Source organism: Engystomops pustulosus, chromosome 11 (assembly GCF_040894005.1).
Source record: "Engystomops pustulosus chromosome 11, aEngPut4.maternal, whole genome shotgun sequence".
Classification (NCBI taxonomy): Eukaryota; Metazoa; Chordata; class Amphibia; order Anura; family Leptodactylidae; genus Engystomops; species Engystomops pustulosus.
In genome coordinates this window covers 10,904,677-10,931,477 of record NC_092421.1, presented here as the reverse complement: position 1 = coordinate 10,931,477, position 26,801 = coordinate 10,904,677, and the positions used below count along the sequence as shown (strand labels likewise).

The window sequence follows — 26,801 nt, the reverse complement described above, 5'->3', positions numbered from 1 at the left end:
TCGATGAGCTTGTGCAAATTGTAGCCTCAGTTTCCTGTTCTTAGCTGAAAGGAGTGGCACCCGGTGTGGTCTTCTGCTGCTGTAGCCCATCTGCCTCAGAGTTGGACGTACTGTGCGTTCAGAGATGCTCTTCTGCCTACCTTGGTTGTAACGGGGGGCGATTTGAGTCACTGTTGCCTTTCTATCAGCTCGAACCAGTCTGCCCATTCTCCTCTGACCTCTGGCATCAACAAGGCATTTCCGCCCACAGAACTGCCGCTCACTGGATGTTTTTTCTTTTTCGGACCATTCTCTGTAAACCCTAGAGATGGTTGTGCGTGAAAATCCCAGTAGATCAGCAGTTTCTGAAATACTCAGACCAGCCCTTCTGGCACCAACAACCATGCCACGTTCAAAGGCCTCAAATCACCTTTCTTCCCCATACTGATGCTCGGTTTGAACTGCAGGAGATTGTCTTGACCATGTCTACATGCCTAAATGCACTGAGTTGCCGTCATGTGATTGGCTGATTAGAAATTAAGTGTTAACGAGCAGTTGGACAGGTGTACCTAATAAAGTGGCCGGTGAGTGTATATACACAAGACACCACAGTCTCCTCCTCCTGTATTATATATATATACACACAGGACACCACAGTCTCCTCCTCCTGTATTATATATATATATACACACACAGGACACCACAGTCTCCTCCTCCTGTATTATATATATGATTATTTTTTCATGATTAGTATATACTGTAATGAAGATTCTTCTTTGCAGAGAATGTGTAGAAGAGTGTCCAGTGTACATCAATGTGAATGTGAGAATGGAGAGGATTCGCATGTCCAAGAGGATATTAAACCTCTCCCTGGAGATCATCTACCTGCTGACTGGAGAGGTGAGGGATTCTGGGTAATATATCACATGACATCACTCTTATCTGTATTAATAACACAGGACATGACTGGAGAGGTGAGGGATTCTGGGTAATATATCACATGACATCACTCTTATCTGTATTAATAACACAGGACATGACTGGAGAGGTGAGGGATTCTGGGTAATATATCACATGACATCACTCTTATCTGTATTAATAACACAGGACATGACTGGAGAGGTGAGGGATTCTGGGTAATATATCACATGACATCACTCTTATCTGTATTAATAACACAGGACATGACTGGAGAGGTGAGGGATTCTGGGTAATATATCACATGACATCGCTCTTATCTGTATTAATAACACAGGACATGACTGGGGAGGTGAGGGATTCTGGGTAATATATCACATGACATCGCTCTTATCTGTATTAATAACACAGGACATGACTGGAGAGGTGAGGGATTCTGGGTAATATATCACATGACATCACTCTTATCTGTATTAATAACACAGGACATGACTGGAGAGGTGAGGGATTCTGGGTAATATATCACATGACATCGCTCTTATCTGTATTAATAACACAGGACATGACTGGGGAGGTGAGGGATTCTGGGTAATATATCACATGACATCGCTCTTATCTGTATTAATAACACAGGACATGACTGGAGAGGTGAGGGATTCTGGGTAATATATCACATGATATCGCTCTTATCTGTATTAATAACACAGGACATGACTGGGGAGGTGAGGGATTCTGGGTAATATATCACATGACATCGCTCTTATCTGTATTAATAACACAGGACATGACTGGGGAGGTGAGGGATTCTGGGTAATATATCACATGACATCCCTCTTATCTGTATTAATAACACAGGCAGGACATGACTGGGGAGGTGAGGGATTCTGGGTAATATATCACATGACATCACTCTTATCTGTAATCGGGGGCGGATTGGGAGTTTTAAGTGGCCCTGGAAAAAACTGTAAAAGTGGCCCCATTCTGTGAGAGGAGTCAAAAACAAGTAGGAGTGACCATGTTATGTGGATAGAGTTACTAAACTCCACACAAACTGTTGATAGATGTACAAGAATATAACTACTATAACCCCTTAGCGCTCCGTGGCGGCTATATCCGCCATGGAGCTGATTTCGCCTCGGCTCTGGATCTGAGCCGAACCGGCATCGGGAAACACGGGGTGCCAGCTGTAACTAGTAGCCGGCACCCCAGTGTAATACCGGCGATCGACGTGGGCTCCGATCGCGGGTGTGTAACACGTTAAATGCCGCTGTCAGAATAAAAGTAAATCATTATTGAACCCGTACGATGAACGCCGTAAAAAAACTGTTGAAAACCCACCAAAAATGATCATTTTTACCTATACCTTTTTCCCTCGGACATAAGTTAGGCCCTATCCACAGGATGGGGCCTAACTTGCTGATTTGTGGTGGTCTCTGTTATGAGACCCCCACAGATCACGAAAACAAGGGGTCCGATGTGGTCCCACGTACCTCCGTCGGACCCCTCGTCGCTCCATCAGAGTAATGTAGCAGACGACCGTGCATGACCGTTCTGCTCCATTCATCTCTATGGAGCTGACGGTAATTGCCATAGAGATCTCCATAGAGATGAATGGAGCAGAACGGTCATGCGCGGCCGGACGGAGCGATGATGGGGTACATGGGACCACATCGAACCCCTCGTTTTTATGAGGGGGATCAGCAAGTTGTGTTTGTGGGAAAACCCCTTCAAGTCTTTTATTGCAATATGAGCCCTTCAGAGCCCAGCACAGCAGATCTACTCTATGGGGGTTATTTATCGTTAGGCGGCTCCTTGGGACAGTCCTATGTCTGATTTGTGGAGCTCCGCTGACTATCACATTTATTAAATTGGCTTTTGCCCTTTAATAAATGTTCTTATGGTCTACTTTCTGTCTGGGATTTTTTTTTTCAAAAAGTCCAAAAAAATAATTCTCAAAATGCATAAAAAGTCCCAGCGGGGACTGAATTAACTATGAGGTTTTTTGCAAAAGTCATGAATCTGGTTTTGCATGGTGTTGCACTACCAGTAGTTCTATGTTTATGCCAGATTAATAAAGAGGTTTAAATAGTCCTGTGACACTTTTTAGCAGTGAAAAGTCCAAAAAAACCTCAATGCGACTTTTTGAGACTTTTTTTTTTTATTTTACTCCATAAATGCCCAGGAAAACCAATAAATAACCCCCTGGGAGTTTATCGAGACAGATTAGGATGAGTCACTCTGCACCCACAATGCACCATGCAAACCGGGGGCCAAACCTGTAGCCAGCGGCACTGCAACACCCACCCATAGACTGCGGAGAGGAGGATGAAGAACTTGCCCTAAAACAAGTCACATCACCAGTCCTATCAGCCATTGGTGCATGCAAACACTCTCGCTTATATAGGTAGTTTTACTCTCAGGCGTATACATAACATGATCAGAATTTTATCTAATACAGGCAGTCTCCGGGTTACGTACAAGATAGGTGACATAGGTTTGTTCTTAAGTTGAATTTGTATGTAAGTTGAAACTGAATATTTTATAATTATAGATCCAGCCTTGGACTATAGTAAAGCATCGAGAGAGCTTCACCAGAGGTCACAGTGGGTAGAGAGGTCCTAGGGGTTGTCTGTAAATCGGGTGTTCTTAAGTAGGGGACCCCAAATTGCGCAATAATAGGTCCTTTAGGTTTGTACTTAAGTTGAAACGCAAAGCAGCCCAAAATCTATATTAACATTAATCAAACTCTAATACATAGTAGAACCAGACAGCAATTACGGGTAATAGAGGATATAAAACATAACCTTTAATTAATAATTATGTAAAACCGCATCCAAGTTGATGCAAAAATTCGTAATATTAAAAACACCTATACGAAATCATACATAGTGCGGAAATGTGCAATCAAAAAGTCTTAATCGTCCACTGGAAAGGAAAATGTCACCACCTGCATTTAAAGGCGACCATATCCTACCGTGATTCAGACGTCTTTGGTGATGATGGGCTGGGTAGACAGGGGCATATGGACCTATACTGTCCCTATAGACCCCCTCAAGACTCATGCCCTAACAAGGGCAGTCCACAGCTGTCCTTAATGTAAAGTACGCATGCCCCCTGTATTGCGCCACCTTCCTTGACGCGTTTCGTCTTATGACTCTTCAGAGGGATTTTTAAGAGGACTCGCCGTCTGTTTTAGGCTAAGGCTGAGTCCGGCATAAAGTGGCATGCACCTGGAACCACTTAGCTGTACGCTAAACCGTGGAGAGGTAAATGCCTGCTAGTCCACAGTCCTGGTGGTGGACTCATGGACATAGTATGCAGGCTGACTGGCTAATCGCGCCAGATAGACGGCACTTCCGCCTTTTTAACCTATTGCCCTGCCCCCTGTGGACGCTCATTGGTCACACCTCCCCTCTACTGATTTGTCCTATTGGTAGATTCTGGTGCGCTGTAGTTGATACAGCGGACCGCAGTGTAAACAGCCAAGGACTCGGTATGAGAGGGTGGTGCGCATGCGTCAATGCTTTGATGCGGCGGAGAAGGAAAATAGACGCGTCTCAATTATTAATTAAAGGTTATGTTTTATATCCTCTATTACCCCTAATTGCTGTCTGGTTGTACTTAAGTTGAATTTAAGTTGGAACTGTTATATTTTTATAACTTTGCGGCGATGGGAACAAGGATTTTCAATAAAGATTAATTATACCTTACAGCTGATCATTGCAGCCTGGGACACAACCTGTGTCTTTAAGTAGGGGACCGTCTGTATATCCACCCCCTTACCCCGTGCTATGTCTCTTATTAATAAGTTTAGACCAGTTAACCAGTTGACTCCGAACTGTTAGTCAACTGGTCCAAATAGTTTTTTATGCCTCTAAGTCCCTCCCCATGGACTGGCCCAGACCAAATGGAGGGTCAGAATTGAAATATCTAGGAGTTACTATACCTACATATATCCAACCTTTCGTACACATATTACTGGCCCATCGCAAAGGGAAAATAAAAAGCATGGAAAACACTGCCTTTATCAGTAGCAGGACGAATCAATCCAGAAATACTTATATGTCCTTCAGCATGCAGCGGTTTTAATGGGGTTTTCCTCCCATGAAGACAAGTTTCTTATATGTACTCAGGATAGCAAAATAACACATTCTCTAATTCACTGTTATTAACAAAATTCCAGCAGTTCACAGATATAAGTCCAACCTGTCCCTATCAGTCTTGCTGTTTACCATTTGGTTGCCCCAGAATCTGACCATAAATCTTCTGACTATGGTCAGGCAGGGCAGATACTTCTCGTGAATAGCTTCTGGTGTCTGCACACTGCAGTGCTCTCTGCCTCCTGCTTCTCCTCCTTCCATTAAAAGACCAGCTCAGACACAGACACTAACTGCTGGCAAGCCGAAGAGTTCACAGACTTGCTGTGCAAGCTACAGACAGATAAGGTCTTTATCAAGGAGGAAGGGATAAAGCAGTGATGACTCTGTGTGTGTTATAAAGTTAGCAGAGCTGAGAATGTCATTGTGTTTTATATCCATCTCTCATAGTGATCTGTCTCATCTCTCTCTTTCTATGTGTCAGATACTAGTACAATGTTCAGAAGATAAATAAAAGTATAGATAAACCCTGTACCCTGATAATATAAGCACATTGTCAGCACACAGCATCTCACAGCACAGAGGAATCATGAAGTGTCTGCTAAGAGAGTCTGTAGGAGCCATGCCTGTTTGTTTACAGGAGCAGGACTCCTCCATTCCGGTGGGCTGGCTCGCCCACCTGTCCCCTGATGCAGCGATGGGAACAGGAGTCATTAAGGGGGCTACTGCTAACATCTCATTAAGGGGGCTGCAATAAGCATTTCTTTAATAAGAGCTGCTGGACACTACATATAAGGTGTATAAGGAGCTTCTAGGAGTATAATTCTGTGTAGCATATATGTGTATTCTCAGGTGTAATGTGCGGGACAGGGGGGTAGCGAGGGTTCAGGTATATGGAGGCCCCGATCCAAAGTTTGCACCAGGGCCCAGTAGAGTCTTGTTATGCCACTGCCTGCTGCTAAATGTAACGCCTCTCATGTCTGGGCTCCCAACTGGCAGAATAAAGGTTATATAAAGGTTTTTTTTCAGGAATGTCTCCACCAGATTGACCCTCCCAGCCACCAGATTTTTCCATTCAGATCCTGTTTGCCTCCACGTCCAACCATATATTGTCTTGTATCTAGACTAGAGGCGCCCAACAGGATACTGGGGCTTATTTTGTATTATACAGTTTTCCTCTATAAACGTATCCTTTCACTCTTGTATTGTAATCACTTTGTTACTTTATACATATAATTATTCCATCCATTCCAAATCCCTTTAGAATGAGTGTGCCTAGTGATAGTTATCCTGGTCTAACCATACACAGGATTATACAGTCGTGAGGAAGACCTCTGATAAGTGTGTGACCCCTAGCAGTTGTCCCCGTGTGCCAGGAGGATGGAGCATGACCCAGAGCCCCATCATGGAGCCTCCACCTTCATCACTGATAACTGAGAGGAACATGGAGCAGAAGATCCTGGAGCTCACACACAAGATCCTGGAGCTGCTGAGCGGAGAGGTGAGCGCTGCAGGGAATGCTGGGACATTACACAAGGGGTGATGTGTCTGGGTAATGACTGTATCATTGTGGGTGTCAGGTCCCTATAAGGTGTCAGGATGTCAGCGTCTATTTCTCCCTGGAGGAGTGGGACTACATAGAAGGACACAAGGACCAGTACAAGGACATTATGATGGAGGACCACCCGCCCCTCGCCATACCAGGTAATGGAAGAAAAAACATTTTAAAGGCCACCCACAACATCTGGTGATCTCTCATACACAACATCTGTCTCCTACAGATAGATCCACTAAGAGAAATGACCAAACCAGATGCCCCCATGCTGTGCATACCCAGGATGCTACCATGGATGATCACTATGATCTCCAGGATGATCAGGTAGATGGCTCTGAGGTCTCATGGATTTTTTTTTTTAATAGTCGATTATAACAAAGTTATTTATAATTTGTGTTTGTTCAGGGTGAAGATCTGATCCACATTAAAGTTGAAGTCACGGAAGATGACAATGACATGGCGAATGATGAATCTAAGGAAGAGGAGTTGACCTTAGATATCGATCCGGGTGAGGAAGGAGAAACTTCATGACAGAACACTAAGCAGTATAGTAACAAATAACTATATAGAGTATAGATCTGACATGTGTCTCACAATTATTCCTTCATACACATCAATGGGATGACCCAAGACTCATGGATGGTCAGTAGGCAGGGCTGACCCCAGCACTGGGCAAACATGGGCATATGCCGGGGCCCAGAGCTGCTGGGAGTGCCCACATAAGGAATCCATAGGATAAGGGCGTGGGCTTTATCTAATGAATCCATAGTGGGGCTGTTTGATATGATAAACTAGGGAACAGGAGACTGTTGTAGTTTCTGAATGTTTAATGCTGCCACGTGAGTTCACTGCAAAGGGGCCCAGTGAGGCTCTGTCACCCAGGGGCCTACTGAAACCTGGAGCCAATCCTGTCAGTAGGTCCCATAGAAAGAGGATTGGCTGACATACCTCCTATAGCATGACAAGCTTGAGACTTCTTATAGTCGGTTGGGAAAATAAGTTTTAGCTTTAGATTTTACCATCCATGATTTTTTTGTTCTCATTTCAGGTACCCCCACGTCTTCAGATCCCCCTAATCAACACCTGATTTTACCTCCTGATTGTAAAACTACAGTTAACAACTTTACACAAAATTTTCCAGGATATTTATTTGCTTCAGACCTATCATCAAACCTTTCTAGTAGTCATCTACAACTTAGCCCTTCATATGATGAGGAGCACTCTTTGCATAATTCATTAATTTCAGCTCAAACAGATGGGAGATCGCACCCTTGTTTTGACTGTGGAAAGTACTTCAAAAATAGGACCAATCTTCTTCGACATGTGAGAATTCACACCGGGGAGAAACCATTTCCGTGTTCTGATTGTGGCAAATGTTTTACTCAGAAAAGTGGTTTCCTTCAGCACCAGAGAATTCACACAGGGGAGAAGCCATTTTCGTGTTCGGAATGTGGTAAACGTTTTCGTCTGAAGTCCACTCTCGCTCAGCATCAGAAAATTCACACGGGAGAGAAGCCATTTTCATGTTCAGAATGCGAGAAATGGTTTGCCAGGAAATCGGAACTTTTTAGACACGAGAGAACGTATCACGCGAGCGATAAACCATTTCTGTGCACAAAGTGTGGAGAAAGTTTTGTAAGGCAATCCGATTTTATCCAACATCAGAACATTCACACCGGAGAGAAGTGTTTCTCGTGTTCGGAGTGTGACAAGTGCTTTACCAGACGGTCTAACCTCGTGAAACACCAGAGGACTCACACGGGGGAAAAACCTTTTTTGTGTTCAGAGTGCGGAAAAAGTTTTGCGAAAAAGTGTAAACTTGTGAAACACTTGAAGATCCACGCAGGGGAGAAACCGTTTTCGTGTTCCGAGTGTGGGAAATGCTTCATGTTAAAGTTTAACCTTGTTACGCATCAAAAAATCCACACTGGGGAGAAGCCATTCTCCTGTCCCGAGTGCGGCAAGTGTTTCTCTCGGAAGGCTAACCTTGTCGAACATCAAAGAATCCACATGGGGGTAAAGAGATTTTCCTGCTCTGTGTGTGGAAAGAGGTTTTCGCATAAAACGGCCGTCGTACAACACGAGAGGAGTCACGTAGGAGAGAAACCCTTTGCCTGCTCCGAGTGCGGCAAATGTTTTACACGGAAAGCCAGCCTGATAGAACATGGCAGTATTCACACGGGGGAGAAGCCGTTCTCCTGCTCTATGTGCGGGAAGCGGTTTTCGCACAAGTCCGTTCTCGTTCAGCACGAACGCTCCCACATGGGGGTAAAGCCGTTTTCCTGCTCTCTGTGTGGCAAGTGTTATACGCGGAAGTCTTACCTTGTCGATCATCAGAAAGTATGCAAGTTTGAGAAGTTGCCCACGTGAGACGCGTTCTTCTGTATATGGGTCAACCGAATATCAAGATCTCTCCCAAGGTGACATTGATGTTTTCCTAGAAAGCCTTGTCCCTTGAAATACCGTACACACACTAATTATATGTCATGTATAAACGGAACAGAAATAAAGGTTTTTTTCAATGGGGGTCAGTCATATTGGGGGTCATTTACTAAGGGCCCAATTCGCGTTTTCCAGACGTATTTCTGATTTGTGCCGATTTCCCCTGAATTGCCCCGGATTTTGGCGCAAGCGATCGGATTGCGGCGCATCGGCGCTGGCATGCACGTGACGGAAATTGGGGGGCATGGCCGAACGAAAACCCGACGGATTCGGAAGAACCGCCGCAATTTAAAAAAAAAAGTTCGCTGGACTCGCGCTTACCTTCACTAGGAATAGGCCAGTGAATTTCAGGGCATTCCGGCGGGCCTCGGGGAACTTCAGCGCAGCAGCGACATCTGGTGGACGTCGGAGGAACTGCCTTAGTGAATCCCGGCCGGACACGAATCCACCGCAGAGAACGTGCCACTGGATCGCGAATGGACCGGGTAAGTAAATCTGCCCCATTATGTTATGTTATTATGATAAGAAAATGACTATGCTCCATACACCCATAGAGGTCTATGGCATCCAGTGGTGGTGAGGGGAGCACACAGGGCAACACCTAAAGCTTAATTAAAGGGAACCTGTTCACAGGTTTTACCCCACTAAACTACTAGTCCCCTCAGGTTGGGGATGAAATGTCCTTTATACAATTCCCTTTTTATGTGAAATTCCACCCATTTACCTATAATTATAACTCTGGTCACCTCATTTTCACATGGGATGAGTCAAGTTTAGCGCTTCATATGCCCTAATTGTCTGTTTTATGGCATCTAGAAACGTGCTGCTTGTGTCATATTAAAGATAAGAATCTTTCAGATCAGGCTGATGGTTCTTTGAGCTAAAGAACGGGACATAAAGGCAGTTAAAAATAAGCAGGAACTGGATCTTTATCTGCATCTTGCATTTCCAACTGCGTCTGTATAATAATAATCTCTATATTTATATAGCGCCAACCTATTCCACAGTGCTGCACGGAGCTTTCCAAATCAGTCCCTGTCCCCATGGGGCTCACAATCTAATCATGAGATCTGAAAGAGGAAGTTCTTCAGTTTAATATGACACCAGCAATTTTATTGCATTTGGAATATTTTTCCCGCTTCCCTCGCATAGAATATTCAATACCATCACTATGAAGCGCAATTTGTTACGCAGAAAACATACAGCCCTCATACAGCTCTGTACATGGAAAAATAAAAAGGGAGTGAAAAATTAAAACGCAATAACGAAAAAGGGCTGCGGGGGAAGGGTTTAATGCGTTTTGTTAACGCATGCGTTAACATAGCATTAACTACTGTAAACAGTAATGTTATCAGGCAAATAACTTCTCCTCAGCTGTTGCAGGGCCGGCTCCAGGTTCAAGTAGGTCCCTGGGCGAGAGAGCCTGAGGGCGCGTTCACACGTTGCGTTTTGGTTGCGTTTTCATTGCGTTTGAAACACATTACAACAGCTGATGAGAGGTAATTTGCCTAATTACAATACCGTTTACGTTTGTTGACACAATGTTAACGCATGTGTTAAAACACATGCGTTAATATCGCGTTTACAATACATTTTGTAAATGTAAATGTTAACAGTGATGTAATTAGGCAAATCACCTCTCCTCAGCTGTTGTATATGTGTTTCAAACGCAATGAAAACGCAGGTCAAAACGCAACGTGTGAACGCGCCCTCAGGGTGCATTCACACGATGCATTGCGTCGCGTTGTGCGTTGCGTTTTTGATGCATTACACTGGCTTCAGCCGTGATTACATGCTAAGGTTACATTGCGTTTTAGCAGATGCAGTGGAAATGCAATGCAACCTTAGCATGTAATCAAGGCGGAAGCCAGTGGAACGCATCAAAAACGCAACGCATTGTGTGAATGCGCCCTTAGTGGGACTCCCCCTTATTAGCAAGACTGTTTCTGAGGGGGAAGGTGACCTCATTCAGAAGTCTGCATCTCCAAATTTGCGGCCGCATGTACGTCCCCATAGACGGCAATAGCGGCGCGGCGCAGATGCGGTGCCACACATGTGTGGCACCGATCCGGCCCGCACACCGCAAAAAGAAAGAGCATGCTCTATCTTTTGGCGTGTGTGCGGCCGTGCGCCGCTATTCTCTATGGAGGGAGGAGGGGCGCACGGCGGGCATACCGCTGTGTGAATGTACCCTTATACCCCTGCCCAGTATCTGGCATTTAGACAATACAAGATACCGGGTGCTGGTCTCTAAATGGGGTCAAGGCGCTACGTCTGAGAGCACCCTAATACAATCCACCTATAGTAGGAGGAGTCTGTGTGATGTGTGAAAGCGCCTGTAGCCCCCCCGAGCGGACGCCACCAGCAGTCCGGGTCCATGTCCCTAGAGGTCTATACAAATAACCTGGAACACCCATTGATGAACAAAGAGGAAAGAAGTTGTAATGAAATAATCACAAAGCCAGGAAGCATTCGAGGCAATAACTACAACTCCAAACATGTCCAGGCTGTTATTATTTGATATCAGAGGACATTACACGAGGAGAGGAATACAACTCCCAGCATGTCCAGGCTGTTCTTATGTTATATCAGAGGAGAGGCCTACAACTCCCAGCATGCACGGGCTGTTCTTATGTGATATCAGAGGACTAGAACCCCCAGCATGCCCAGGCTGGTATTATGTGATATCAGAGAAGATGACTACATCTCCCATCATGTCCAGGCTGGTATTATGTGATCTCAGAGAAGAGGACTACATCTCCCATCATGTCCAGGCTGGTATTATGTGATCTCAGAGAAGAGGACTACATCTCCCATCATGTCCAGGCTGGTATTATGTGATATCAGAGAAGATGACTACATCTCCCATCATGTCCAGGCTGGTATTATGTGATCTCAGAGAAGAGGACTACATCTCCCATCATGTCCAGGCTGGTATTATGTGATATCAGAGAAGAGGAGTACAACTACCGTCACGTACAGGCTGTGATATTAGAGGCGAGGACTACAACTCCCAGCATGGTCAGGTTGTTGTTATGTGATATCAGAGGACTACATCTCCCAGTATGTCCAGGCTGGTATTATGTGATATCAGAGAAGAGGACTACAACTCCCAGCATGTCCAGGCTATAGATTCTCCTCACACGATGACATCATCACAGGTCCTTTCGCAGTGTACTGCTGATCGCTGCCCTGTCATGTGACTGATCACATGATGCTGACATCATCTCAGGTCCTGCGCCGTCTCCATGTGAAGTCCTGGCCGGGTGTGTATGACTGGTAGTCAGTGCGGGGAGGAGGGAGGGTGATACAGCCCGGGCTGTGACCTGGAGGAGACGCTAGCGGGATATGACCTGTGCGCGGGCTATATCTAGGGTTACATGTGGGGTCATATCTAGGGTTACATGTAGGGTTATATCTAGGGTTACGTGCAGGGTCACATCTAGGGTAACATGTAGGGTTGTATCTAGGGTTACATGTAGGGTCGTATCTAGGGTTACATGTAGGGTCATATCTAGGGTTACATGTAGGGTCATATCTAGGGTTACATGCAGGGTCATATCTAGGGTTACATGTGGGGTCATATCTAGGGTTACATGCAGGGTTATATCTAGGGTTACATGTGGGGTCATATCTAGGGTTACATGCAGGGTTATATCTAGGGTTACGTGCAGGGTCACATCTAGGGTAACATGTAGGGTTGTATCTAGGGTTACATGTAGGGTCATATCTAGGGTTACATGTAGGGTCATATCTAGGGTTACATGTAGGGTCATATCTAGGGTTACATGCAGGGTCATATCTAGGGTTACATGCAGGGTCATATCTAGGGTTACATGCAGGGTCATATGTAGGGTCATATCTAGGGTTACATGTAGGGTCATATCTAGGGTTATATCTAGGGTTACATGTAGGGTTATATCTAGGGTTACATGTAGGGTCATATCTAGGGTTACATGTAGGGTCATATCTAGGGTTACATGTAGGGTCATATCTAGGGTAACATGTAGGGTTATATGTAGGGTCACATCTAGGGTCACATGCAGGGACACATCTAGGGTTACATGCAGGGACACATGTAGGATCTCAGAACTCTGACATTTATCATCAGAGGGGGAAATTAATCCGGTGTAAAACTGATCACTGATCATTTAAACACTAAAAGGGAATCTGTCATTAGGTTTTTACATTTCACCCAATGACCGGTTCCTGCTGGATATTCAAGCTCATTTCAAAGCTGTAAGGGTACATTCACACTGCCGCCAGGATTTCCACTTACCTGCGTTTCAAAAAGATATTCGATGGGAAATAAACAGTAATAATAACTGAACATAACGGGTGACTGTGTCCCATACAAACTTCACTTTCAATACATCTAATGCTTCTACATCTGTCTAATCTATCCTGCTCATCCCTCACATCTATATGTCTGTCCCTCATAGATGTCATCTACAGATCTCTTATTTCTATATGTCCACCCATCGCTCTCTATACAGGCAGTCCCCGGGTTACGTACAAGATAGGTTCCATAGGTTTGTTCTTAAGTTGAATTTGTATGTTAGTCGAAACTGTATATTTTATCATTGTAGATCCATACACAAAAAAAATACATTCGCCAGTGAGAATTGGAGTTTCCAAATTTTTTATTGTATATAAGGATTATAATAATTATTATTTATATAGCGCACACAGATTAAGCAGCGCAGCGCAGAGTTTTGCCAAATCAGTCCCTGCCCCCATGGGGCTCACAATCTATTCATCTTACCAGTATGTTTTGGAGTGTGGGAGGAAACTGGAGGACCCAGAGGAAACCCACACAAACACGGAGAGAACATACAAATTATCAATAAAGCTATATTACAGACATTTTACAGCTGATCAGTGCATTCACTGAGAGCTTCACCAAAGGTCACAGTGAGCAGAAGGGCCCGTCTGTAACTAGGGGTCATCTGTAATTCGGGTCTCCTTAAGTAGGGGACTGCCTGTACCTCACATTTATCTATAATCCATCATTCATTTTCGATTTTTATATATTAAGATAAAACTGACACTTACTATCCATCCCCACTGACTTCAATGTAAAAGATAACTTAATATCATCCGTTATGGTCAGTTGGTCATCATCTGTTAGGAATTAATTTTTTATTTTTTTTTAAAGTACTTCAAGCTCCAAAAAAATGGAGGAACAACAAATAAATGTCTTACCGATTACAACGGATGACATAGAAACTTGCATTGATTCCAATGGAATTTATAATAGATCCGTTCAACGTAAGTATTTTACAGTTTTAAGCAGAAGGTAGGATAGGAAAAGCTGACGATAGTGTGAACTTAGCCTAATAATCACAATTTGTTGCTCAGCTCAACATAAAATAAAGTTTTAAAGTGTAACTGTAAAGCTGTAGTGATTTTACTAAATTATTATATGTGATTCCCCCTCTGATGCTACTTTGTGCTTCTCATCCTTTTCTCTCTGGCATTTTCTGTTCCGAATGTGTTTGACAAAAATCTTTCTCACCAGAGGTGAAGTGGGCGGAGACAAATATCTGTCAGTCTGTGCCCCCAGGCTGAGGCCAGTTAGCTTGCCCACAGATCCCATGATGCCTCGTGTGCTCTTAAAGTAATTTAGCATTAAATCCATTTAGTTTCCCACAAGTAAATCCAGTGAACACTGAACAGAGCACATACAGGATGTATATGGTGACAGCCTGGCAGCTTCCATCACATGCAGGAGCAGGGGACATGTACAGTACATACAGGATGTATATGGTGACAGCCTGGCAGCTTCCATCACATGGAGGAGCAGGGGACATGTACAGTACATACAGGATGTATATGGTGACAGCCTGGTAGCTCCCATCACATGGAGGAGCAGGGGACATGTACAGTACATACAGGATGTATATGGTGACAGCCTGGCAGCTTCCATCACATGGAGGAGCAGGGGACATGTACAGTACATACAGGATGTATATGGTGACAGCCTGACAGCTTCCATCACATGGAGGAGCAGGGGACATGTACAGTACATACAGGATGTATATGGTGACAGCCTGACAGCTTCCATCACATGGAGGAGCAGGGGACATGTACAGTGTATACAGAATGTATATGGTGACAGCCGGGCAGCTCCATCACATGGAGGAGCAGGGGACATGTACAGTACATACAGGATGTATATGGTGACAGCCTGGCAGCTTCCATCACATGGAGGAGCAAGGGACATGTACAGTACATACAGGATGTATATGGTGACAGCCTGGCAGCTTCCATCACATGGAGGAGCAGGAGACATGTACAGTACATACAGGATGTATATGGTGACAGCCCGGCAGCTTCCATCACATGGAGGAGCAAGAGACATGTACAGTACATACAGGCTGTATATGGTGACAGCCCGGCAGCTTCCATCACATGGAGAAGCAGGGAACATGTACATTACATACAGGATGTATATGGTGACAGCCTGGCAGCTTCCATCACATGGAGGAGCAGGGGACATGTACAGTACATACAGGATGTATATGGTGACAGCCGGGCAGCTTCCATCACATGGAGGAGCAGGGGACATGTACAGTACATACAGGATGTATATGGTGACAGCCGGGCAGCTTCCATCACATGGAGGAGCAGGGGACATGTACAGTACATACAGGATGTATATGGTGACAGCCTGGCAGCTTCCATCACATGGAGGAGCAGGGGACATGTACAGTACATACAGGATGTATATGGTGACAGCCTGACAGCTTCCATCACATGGAGGAGCAGGGGACATGTACAGTACATACAGGATGTATATGGTGACAGCCCGGCAGCTTCCATCACATGGAGGAGCAGGGGACATGTACAGTACATACAGGATGTATATGGTGACAGCCTGGCAGCTCCATCACATGGAGGAGCAGGGGACATGTACAGTACATACAGGAGCACATACACATAAAGTGTTTGCGCCAGTTTTGTATCGTGGCTGCACTGTGTCTATATATATACTGCGCATAAAAGGGCATTTTTCTGTTTAGTCAGACCGTGCGCCATAAGTCTGTCATATGTGCGCCACAATTGTGCAGCAAGTTCACTGTTTTTGAAGAATGTGGCCCCTTCTCTTCATGTTGTATGTAACAATATTCTAATTTTAAGGAATTTTAGTAATAATCGTCCAGCACAAATCAAGGTACAAGGCAAGTTTACATCCCAAATAAAAGGATGTACAATTTCCCCCGTGTGGGCACCAAGTGTGGACCCTTCAGCTGATCCTACATAATACATTTCCATCTTGATCCAGCAAGGATGGACAAGGGCAAGAAAGGGATCACCAGAAGTGTACTGAAGTTAACCCTGGAGATCATCTACTTGTTGACTGGAGAGGTGAGGAAGTCGCACGATATCTTTTGGATGTGGTCATGTACTAATTTTCCTAGCAAATTGATGTTCTGCTCCCCACTTCATTTCCCATAATTCCTGCTTCTTGGTTTTAAGACCGTGTAATGGGGGTGTGACCTAGCCGATTTTGCATATAACTTCCGACCCCAATCCTTTGTATTGGCTCATAACCATAAGGTGGCTGAGCCGCCTGCCCACACCCTGAAAGATTGAGCAGGTCCTGCTCCTGCCATCATTTCCCATTGACATTGTTGGTGCGAGTGTTGCTCCTGTTTGAGCCCCACAATGTGCTCACCTGAAGCCTTTTTATATCCTACTTAATATATTTATGTGAAAAAGGAGATCAACCATTTGCATGGTATAGATTTGAAATCCATCAAGTTGAGGTCTGTTGTTGCTGGAGAAATGTACGTAGTAATATTTATCAGAGTCTCTCCATACACAGGATTACACAATAGTGAAGACCTCTGATAAGTCTGTGCCCCCTATCAGCCACCCTGATGTATCTGGTGCAAGGAGCCAGAGCTCCATCATGGAGCCTCTACTTCCATCACTGACACGTGAGAGGAACATGGAGCAGAAGATACTGGAGCTCACACACAAGATCCTGGAGCTGCTGAGCGGAGAGGTGAGCGCTGCAGGGGATGCTGGGACATTATACAAAGGGTGATGTGTCTGGGTGATGACTGTATCATTGTGGTTGTCAGGTTCCTATAAGATGTCAGGATGTCACTGTCCATTTCTCCCTGGAGGAGTGGGACTACATAGAAGGACACAAGGACCACTACAAGGACGTCATGACGGAGGACCACAAGACCTTCATATCACAAGGTAAGAGAAGACTTCCCTTGATGGTAAAAGAGATAGAAGCTTTGAGGATCCTTACACCCCAGTATCATCTGACCATCACATTTACACTTCGGAGTCACTGTGTCTCCTACAGATGGATCCAGTAATAGATGTTCACCAGAAGGATGTCTTGTGTCTGTCCCTGGTTATCCAGAGGAGGATCGCTATGAGCTCCAGGATGAGCAGGTAGATGGAGATGAAGTCGAGTAACACTCAGATAAAAGACCTTGGTGATCTCAGAAATGGTTTGTTTTTGTCTTCTCTGTTAAGGATGAAGATTTACTGAATGTTAAAGTTGAGGTTATAGATGAAGATGAAGAGCTGTTCATGACGACTGGTTGGTGGAGTAAGAAGGGGGAGGTTTTGATTGATAGTAACGGAGAGAGTCGTTTAGAGGGTCCCATAGATAAACAGTAAAAATCACAAACATGTTGGGTATCAGCGCGTCCCAAAATGCTGAATCTATCAAAAAATAAAAACGGTTATTCCTGGTGCTAAACCGCCTAATGGAAAATAGCGCCCAAATGACCGAAACGCCACATTGATGACATTTTACATCACACTAAAATTTTTTATAGAAAGTGATCAAAGGGTTGCAAAGTCCTCAAAATCAAGGGACTAAAAACGTCAGCTCATCTCACAAAAAATCTTTTTGGTTTGGCGGATTAAGCTGCCGCTGAAAATCACATCCTATTTTATCCAATTGTACTTGAAGAAGGGCTGATTAGCCCGAAACGCGTCTACTATGGAATAAAGCATTTTAACCCCTTAACGCTCTGCGCCGTAGCTCTACGGCGCAGAGGTATAAGGGTTGTATGAAGAGGGCTCACAGGCTGAATCCTCTTCATACAGAGGTGGGGGTTTTTGCATTTTGCACAAAACCCCCACCGCTAATAACCGCGGTCGGTGCTAGCACCGATCGCGGCTATTAACCCTCTAAACGCCGCCGGCAAAGTCGCCGGCGGCGTCTAAAAGACGGCGGCGCACGGGCGGCGTCATCTTTTTTTCGATCGCCACGCCCCCGAACGTCATCGGGGGGCGGCGATCGGTTACCATGGTAGCCTCGGGTCTTCTTTTGACACGAGGCTACATGGTTTATGCAGGTTCGTTACAATGAGCCAGTGGCTCATTGTAATGTATGACCTGCAAAAATGCCATATATTGCAATACTGTAGTATTGCAGTATATGGTAGGAGCGATCTGACCATCTAGGGTTAATGTACCCTAGATGGTCTAAAAGATAGTGAAAAAAAAAAGTTTAAAAAATAAAAAAAAATAATAAAATATTAAAAGTTCAAATCACCCCCCTTTCCCTAGAACGGATATAAAACATAACAAACAGTAAAAATCACAGACATATTAGGTATCGCCGCGTCCCAAAATGCCCGATCTATCAAAATATAAAAACGGTTACGGCCGGCGGTGACCTCCGGGGCGGGAAATGGCGCCCAAATGTCCGAAATGCGACTTTTACACCTTTTTACATAACATAAAAAATGAAATAAAAAATGATCAAAATGTCGCACAGACCTCAAAACGGTAGCAATGAAAACGTCGCCTCATTTTGCAAAAAATGACCCCACACACATTTCCGTGCGCCAAAGTATGAAAAAGTTATTAGCGTCAGACGATGGCAAAAAATTTTTCTTTTTTGTACACATTCGTTTAATTTTTGAAAATGTATTAAAACACAATAAAACCTATATAAATTTGGTATCACCGCGATCGCACCGAACCAAAGAATAAAGTAGGCGTGTTATTTGGAGCGAAGAGTGAAAGTCGTAAAAACTGAGCCCACAAGAATGTGACGCATGTGCGTTTTTTTAAAAAATTTTCCACATTTGGAATTTTTTTTCAGCTTCGCAGTACACGGCATGTTAAAATAAATAACATTACAGGAAAGTAAAATTTGTTACACACAAAATAAGCCCTCACACAGGTCTGTACACGTAAAAATGAAAAAGTTATGGATTTTTGAAGTTGGAGAGCGAGAAATTAGCCGAAAAACCCTCCGTCCTTAAGGGGTTAACCTTCTTGAAGACCCTTGTCCGAATAGCGCCGTTCCAGCCCACTTTTGGTTTTCTAAAACCACCTCTTCTGTCTATTGAAGTATGAAAAAGCATCAGAAGATGGTGAAATGAAATATTTTTTGTACAGATTGTTTTAATTTTTGAAAACGTTTTAAAACACAATAAAACCTATATAAATTTGGTATCTCCGTGATTGTACCAAACCAAAGAATGAAGTAGACATCATTTGGAGCGCATAGTGAAAGTCGTAAAAACTGATCCCACAAGAAATGCGTTTTTTTTTTGCACCACATTTTGGAATTTTCTTTCCAGTACGCGGCATGGAATAATAAGTAACGTCAATGAGAGGTAAAATTTGTTATGCAAAAAATAAGTATTCACACAGCTCTGTACATGGAAAAATCGAAAAGTTATAGATTTTTAAAGTAACTGTGACTTGAAAGGGGCTAAAGTAAGTAGCAGGACTGCTGAATACCCTGATGAACATTCAGGGATTATCCATAGGCAGTAAAAGGCACATTTACTTACCCGGCCGCTGGAGTTTACCAAAAGTGCATTGTCCGACGATAATGCACTGTGCCGCGATTCACTAAGATCGTGCGCCCGATATCCCGCATGTGTCGCTTCTCCCGCTCAGGTCCGACAGACTTCACCTTCTTCTTCCTGGTGCATGTAAGTGCTTGGGCTTGTGACACAATTTGAATATTAAATCCAGTGCCCAGTCCGAATCAGTCGAATCATCCGACGGCACGCCCCCGGTCTCTGTCGCATGGAAGCAGCGTAGCTGTGCACAATCCCAGCACAGAAACTTGCTAAATACCTGTACAAGCCCTGCAATCCCCAAAAAAGGTGCACAGTCCGAAAAAAGTCAGCAACTAAGGAGACCCTTAGTCAATGAGCCCCAGTGTCTTCTGCTGGATGATACATGTGACATATTGGGGCAGATTTACTTACCTGGTCCATTCGCAATCCAGCGGCACGTTCTCTGCGGTGGATTGGGGTCCGGCCGGGATTCACTAAGGTAGTTCCTCCGATGTCTACCAGGTGGCGCTGCTGCGCTGAAGTCCGGCCTATTCCTGGTGAAGGTAAGTGCAAGCTCCGCAACACTTTTTGTTTTTTAAATGAGGCGTTTTTTCCGAATCCGTCGGGTTTTCGTTCGGCCACGCCCCCCGATTTCCGTTGCGTGCATGCCAGCGCCAAAATCCCGGGGCAACTCAGGGAAAATCGGTGCTAATCGGAAAAATTTGGGTAACACGTCGGGAAAACGCAAATCGGGCCCCTAGTAAATGACCCCCAATGTAAGACTTTCTAGTTTCTTGACACCTCCTATTACTACTAGTTTACAAACCCTTGATAAGTGTGGTGCAGGGAAATGAATGTGCATTTACGACAGAATTCTGTCAGATTTGAATTTAATGTAATTAGTCAGTGTGTGTCTCCTGCAGGTGGACCCAATGATAGAAAGCCCCCAGAGAGAGGTCCAGGGGGAAATCACAGTATTCTGTGTGCTCAGCAGGTAGATGGGATTATAATGGCATGTATCCTTTACACTGTATCCAGTTATTTGTTGTATTCATTGTGCATCTCTCGTATCAGGGCGAAGATCTGCTAGATATTAAATTGGAGGAAGTAGAGCCATATATGAGCAGTGACCTGTGCTGTGCGGATGAGGAGAATTCTGGGGATATTGGAGAAGGTGATTAAAAACCACTACAATCACAAGAAACTAAAGCTCTGCAATGGAGACTTAGAGTAAAGAGGATTTGTTGCCCCACAAACCATCAGATGAATGGGGCTGTGATGACTCCATGGGGGACATTTACTATGGCGTTTCCGCCAGTTTTGTGGCGCTCTCACCACATGTTCTGCTCTCCTACCTATTTATTAGCTGGCGGCGCCAGAAAAAATGACTTTTTCCGTCTGCTCCGACTCTTCTCCGAAAAGGGGTGTGGCTTTGGCGGAGTGGAAACTCAGACACAATTAATATGTGTCGCAGCCCTTTTTGGGCGCTGTAAACTGGCGCAAAGTAGACCAAAAGAAAACTGGTCTAGCAGGGACTGTTGGACACATTTCTGGTGCTCGGGACAGATTTTGGTCCCAGGGACAGAAAATGGTCTCAGCACCAGAAATGTATCTGCACAGCTCTACAATATTACATGTGTGTCTTCTTTCCCAGAGCAGGTCGGTAACAAAGCCAATGCAGACACCGACACTTTAAGTAAATGTCCCCCCATGTTTTGCCACTGTTAAAGTGTAACCGTCATTTGAGATTATGTTTCTCCCTTTCACAGGTATGTGTATTCCAGCCTGTACAGTGTGTGTCTATGGAGGCTGAATGAGCTCACATCTAATCTCCCTGTGTTTGGTTACACAGCTCTGAGAAAGGAGGATTAACCCCTTCACTTTCAGCTTGATGTTTGAATATAGTGCTCATAGCATACTACAGCCAGGGAGAGATCAGATCTGCCATAACAACGTAGAAGTACCATTGTAACTAAGGGGCACTTTGCAGAGTTTCTTAATGCAGTATGTTACAAAAATGTTCACAGCACTCCCTCCCCCACACACACAATATCAGAAATCATCTAAAATGACGGTCACTCTTCAAGAACATTTCTGTTATTCGAGTACATTCCATGTCCACAATATGATCGTCCTCACTGTCTAAAAGTGAAATAATTGAAATAATTTTTTCTTCCTGACAGATAAAACCTGGGCGGAGGTTAGCTGTGTAATTCCAGTTCATGAATCTGAGGATACAAACACCTTGCAGAATTTTTCAAGAGAAAACCTCTTTACCCTAAATGATTATTTAGGATTCCACACTACAGATCTATCCTATAATCATTCCGCTGGTCAGTCACAGACCGGGGGTAAAATGTTTCCATGTGCTGAGTGTGGGAAAAGATTTACCAAGAACTCAAATCTTTTCCTACACAGAAGAATTCACACGGGGGAGAAGCCATACACCTGTTCAGAATGTGGGAAACAGTTTGCTCGTAAATCAGGCCTTGATCAGCATGAGAGAAGTCACACGGGGGAGAAGTTATTCTCCTGTTCAGAATGTGGAAAAAGTTTTATGCGAAAATCATTTCTTTCTAGACATAAAATCATTCACACGGGAGAGAAGCCATTTGCTTGTTCCAAATGTGGGAAATGTTTTACCCAGAAGCATTCTCTCGTTGAACATCTGCGAATTCACACAGGGGAGAAGCCATATTCGTGCTCCGAGTGTGGAAAATGTTTTACCCAGAAATCATCTCTTGTTAAACATCAGAGATTTCACTCAGGAGAGAGGCCGTATCCGTGTTTAGAGTGCGGAAAATGTTTCATTACTAAAGCAAAACTTGGGGACCATCAGAGAAGTCACACAGGGGAGAAGCCATTCTCATGTTCCGAATGTGGGAAGTATTTCATAACTAAAGCCAAACTCAGGGATCATCAGAGATGTCACACCGGGGAAAAACCTTTTCCATGTTCTGAATGTGGGAAATGTTTTACACAAAATTTCGATCTTGTTGAACATCGAAGAATTCACACGGGGGAAAGGCCATTTTCTTGTTCTGAATGTGGGAAATGTTTTATTAGAAAAGCCAAACTGCAGATTCATCAGAGAATCCACACAGGGGAGAAGCCATTTGTATGTTTGGAATGTGGTAAAGGTTTTACTCAGAAGTCAAATCTTGTTAAACATCAGAGAATTCACATGGGGGAGAAACCATATGCATGTCGAGAATGCGGGAAATGCTTTTCCAGAAAATCAATTCTTGATCAACATCAGTTATTACATACAGGAGAGAGGCCGTTTTCATGTCCAGCATGTGGGGAAGGTTTCAGGAACAAATCCAGACTTTTAAGTCATCAAGTTATTCATTCAAGGTGAAAATCTTTTTGGATTTCTGTTTCTGAGGACAGTTTTGTACGCGACCTATAACTAAGACTACAGGCAGTCCCCGGGTTACGTACAAGATAGGGTCCAGAGGTTTGTTCTTAAGTTGAATTTGTATGTAAGTGGAAACTGTATATTTTATCATTGTAGATCCAGACAAAAAAATGTTTGGCCCAGTGACAATTGGAGTTTAAACATTTTTTGGTGTAATGGGACCAAGGATTATCAATAAAGCTTCATTACAGACACCTTACAGCTGATCATTGCAGTCTGGGACTATAGTAACATCCAGAGAGGTCACCAGAGGTCACAGGGGTCTGTCTGTAACTATGGGTTGTCTGTAAGTCGGGTGTCCTTAAGTAGGGGACCGTCTGTATTGTTTTCACTTTGAGATCTTCTTGTCTAAGTGGTTTACACCCTTCAACCATCATTTCAGGACTTGGCTCCAATGAAAGCTCCAAGGGTGCTAACTTTTGAGTAGTCCCTATTTAGTGTCCCAAGATAGTTGAGCGCAGTATAAGAGAGACCCTAAAAAAGAAGGTCAGAGGTCAATCTGAGCTCAGGGCAGGCAAAGTTATTCCAGTCCAGTTTTTGGCCAATAGGTCGGCTAAAGTTCTGAGAAATAAGTCGAGGTCAGAACATGGGTAAACAGAAAAGCACCTACCAGATGCACAAGGTTGCAGTATATTAGCATGCTACCAACCCCAAATGCAGGGGTTGGCCACAGCATGTCAGAGGGCCAGCACACCACACAGGCAAGAGCACCCACATGCAGGGAGAGCAGTATGGTGGACAGAGAGAGGATGTTGTAGTTGGTCAGTGCGACAGCGGCATTTAAACAACCTTCTGGGGGTCTCTCCTCCACAATCAGATGATTGCTTGTTCATGTCCCATGGTGGAGCTAATAAAAAAGTTAAAAACAAATGTTCTTTAATAAAAAATAAGTCCCATCAAGCCCCAAAGAGACGTATAAATGTGGGGTTTGTGGTATGATTTTGACTTTTTTTGCATTATAATAAATAATTATTATTATTATTTATTTACAGCGCTGCACAAAGCATGTCAACTTGGTCCGTGTCCCCATGGGGCTCACAATCTATTCACCTACCAGTATGTTTTGGAGTGTGGGAGGAAACCGAAGGACCCGGAGGAAACCCACGCAAACACGGAGAGAACATACAAACTCTTTGCAGATGTTGACCTGGGTGGGACTAGAACCCAGGACTCCAGCGCTGCAAGGTAGAAGTGCTACCCACTCAGCCACCTGCAAAGAGTTTGTATGTTCTCTCCGTGTTTACGTGGGTTTCCTCCCACACTCCAAAACACACTGGTAGGTTGTTTAGATTGTGAGGCCCATTGGGGACAGGGACCAATTTGTCATGCTTTGTGCAGCGCTGCGTAATCTGTGTGCGCTATATAAAGAATTATTATTATTATTTATTTTAATGCAAAAAAAGTCAAAATCATAAGACAACCCCCACATTTATACCATCACCATGTCCATTTTTTTTTTTTTTCAGTAAAACCCCTCAGTTCAGGTATTAAACAAGATATGTTTCTGCATCAGTGTCGCTACAGCATTATCAAGGTATGTTTGGTTCACAATGCATAAAAACAAATGGTAGATTTCCTTTAAGTGGCTACGTCCTGAAGGGGTTAAATAATCTCCCAAAAATATATTTACTTATAAAAATATAATTAAAAGTAAGAAATTAAATTGCCCCATTTTTCAAGAACATGTTGGGGATCCCTGCATGAAATCTATGAAAATATAAGAATGATTATTCCCTGCCATGCGCGGATAAAGGGGGTCATTTACTAAGGGCCCGATTCGCGTTTTCCCGAATATTTCACGGATTTTGACGCATCGGTGCCAGCGTGCACACGACAGAAATAGGGGGGTGTGGCCGAACGAAAACCCGACGGATTTGGAAAAACCGCCGCTGGTAAGGGGATCTGAACATGGTAATATGGGGGAGGGCATAATATCTTGTTTGAGAGCCGGATGGCGCTATTGAGTAAGGGGAGAAAGTGATTCCATGGTGGACTATACAAGTTGCTAAGGTTGATGCCACACATGGCGTTTTGAACCCGTTTTTGGTCTGTTTTTTAGCAAAAAACGCCATGTGTGGCATCAAAGAGGGAGATTTATCAGAAGTATCTGACATCTGAACTGTTCTGACTGACTATGGAACCAATCAGAGCTAAGCTTTTATTTTGTAAACACCTGTGGAAAAATGAAAGCTGAGCTCTAATTGGCTGCCATGGTTGACTGCTACTTCAGATACTTCTGATAAATCTCCCCCATAAAGTGTATAAGGAATAAAACGGCGCACAACCCCAGCACACACACCCCAGTAGATAGGTAACCACCACATACGCATCACTAGTAGATAGGTAACCCCAGCACATGCCCCCCAGTAGATAGGTAACCACAGCACAAGTCCCCCAGTAGATAGGTAACCCCAGCACATGCCCCCCAGTAGATAGGTAACCACAGCACATGCCCCCCAGTAGATAGGTAACCACAGCACAAGTCCCCCAGTAGATAGGTAACCCCAGCACATGCCCCCCAGTAGATAGGTAACCCCAGCACACGCCCCCCAGTAGATAGGTAACCCCAGCACACGCCCCCCAGTAGATAGGTAACCCCAGCACATGTCCCCCAGTAGATAGGTAACCCCAGCACATGCCCCCCAGTAGATAGGTAACCATCCCTTACGCCCCCCCAGTAGATAGGTAACCACTGCACATTCATCCCAGTAGATAGGTAGCCCCAGCACATGCCCCCCAGTAGATAGGTAACCATCCCTTACGCCCCCCCAGTAGATAGGTAACCACTGCACATTCATCCCAGTAGATAGGTAGCCACTGCTCCTGCCCCCCAGTAACTTGGGTGCTGTCAGACATATTGATTGAATCAAAGCGCACAGGGTTGTGCCACAACTGATCGATGTGTTTCTATGGAAATGCGTGCGATCAGCAAACGGTGTCTTGTTTCTAACATGTGACCGCACCCTAAGGGTGAAGACACACATGGCGTTTTTGGGCCGTTTTTACTAAGTGCGTTTTCAGATCGTTAAAAACGCATGCGTTAAAAAACGCATCCGTTTTTTAAAAACGCATGCGTTTTTGTCCGTTTTTCATTGCGCAATTTCGGTAAAAAAAAGGCCAAAAACGCATGCGTTTTTAAAAACGGATGCGTTTTTAACAATCTGAAAACGCACTAAGTAAAACGGGCCAAAAACGCCATGTGTGTCTTCACCCTAAGGCCGGCAGCACACGTGGCCTTTTGTACAGGTTTTTGAGCAGTACGTTAAACGCATGCGTTTTTGACCCGTTTTAATTAAGATAATTGGTATAACCGGTCAAAAACAGATGCATTTTCAAAAGTGCATGCGGTTTTTAACGGACTGCTTAAAAACGGCCCAAAAACGGGTTCAAAACGCCCCTTGTGCCGCCAGCCTAAGGGTGCGGTCATAGTCTGAAGCCTATGGAGTGCATTAAGACGCAGCAAAAAACGAGACAAAAAGCATCATGTGAACTCATCAGAGTGTAAGTGATTCTGCCTGTGGCTGTGTGTGCAGGAATATAATACTGAAGGTAGTGATACAAGTAATGTGTCATTCAGGAAAGATCCGGCTCTTATTCGCGAA

General features: G+C 44.3%; 2 protein-coding genes across 4 annotated transcripts in view; both read left to right on the top strand.

The window, feature by feature from the left end:
- Positions 1-9,075, top strand: part of LOC140106456 (uncharacterized) — a 73,106-nt gene extending 64,031 nt beyond the window's left edge. Inside the window, exons 24-29 of the mRNA XM_072130902.1 lie at positions 762-879; positions 6,304-6,495; positions 6,575-6,698; positions 6,776-6,873; positions 6,955-7,057; positions 7,598-9,075. Coding sequence (XP_071987003.1) covers positions 762-879; positions 6,304-6,495; positions 6,575-6,698; positions 6,776-6,873; positions 6,955-7,057; positions 7,598-8,919 — 1,957 coding nt within the window. The 3' untranslated portion in view covers positions 8,920-9,075. The remainder of the gene's footprint in view (positions 1-761; positions 880-6,303; positions 6,496-6,574; positions 6,699-6,775; positions 6,874-6,954; positions 7,058-7,597) is intronic.
- A 2,875-nt stretch (positions 9,076-11,950) lies between these two features.
- Positions 11,951-23,414, top strand: LOC140106059 (uncharacterized). Of its 3 annotated transcripts, none has more exons than XM_072130248.1 (9): positions 11,951-12,257; positions 16,280-16,362; positions 16,823-17,005; positions 17,085-17,208; positions 17,321-17,412; positions 17,497-17,572; positions 20,702-20,772; positions 20,853-20,952; positions 21,962-23,414. In XM_072130248.1, exons 1-9 carry the CDS (start codon positions 12,203-12,205, stop codon positions 23,137-23,139), a joined length of 1,962 nt encoding a protein of 653 aa, XP_071986349.1. In that variant the 5' UTR covers positions 11,951-12,202; the 3' UTR covers positions 23,140-23,414. The 3 variants fall into 3 exon arrangements, with proteins under 3 accessions (XP_071986349.1, XP_071986350.1, XP_071986351.1); XM_072130249.1 differs by having other exon boundaries at positions 11,952-12,257; positions 17,497-17,563; positions 21,962-23,412; XM_072130250.1 differs by having other exon boundaries at positions 12,196-12,257; positions 16,135-16,362; positions 21,962-23,412.
- The last annotated feature ends 3,387 nt before the right edge of the window (positions 23,415-26,801 follow it).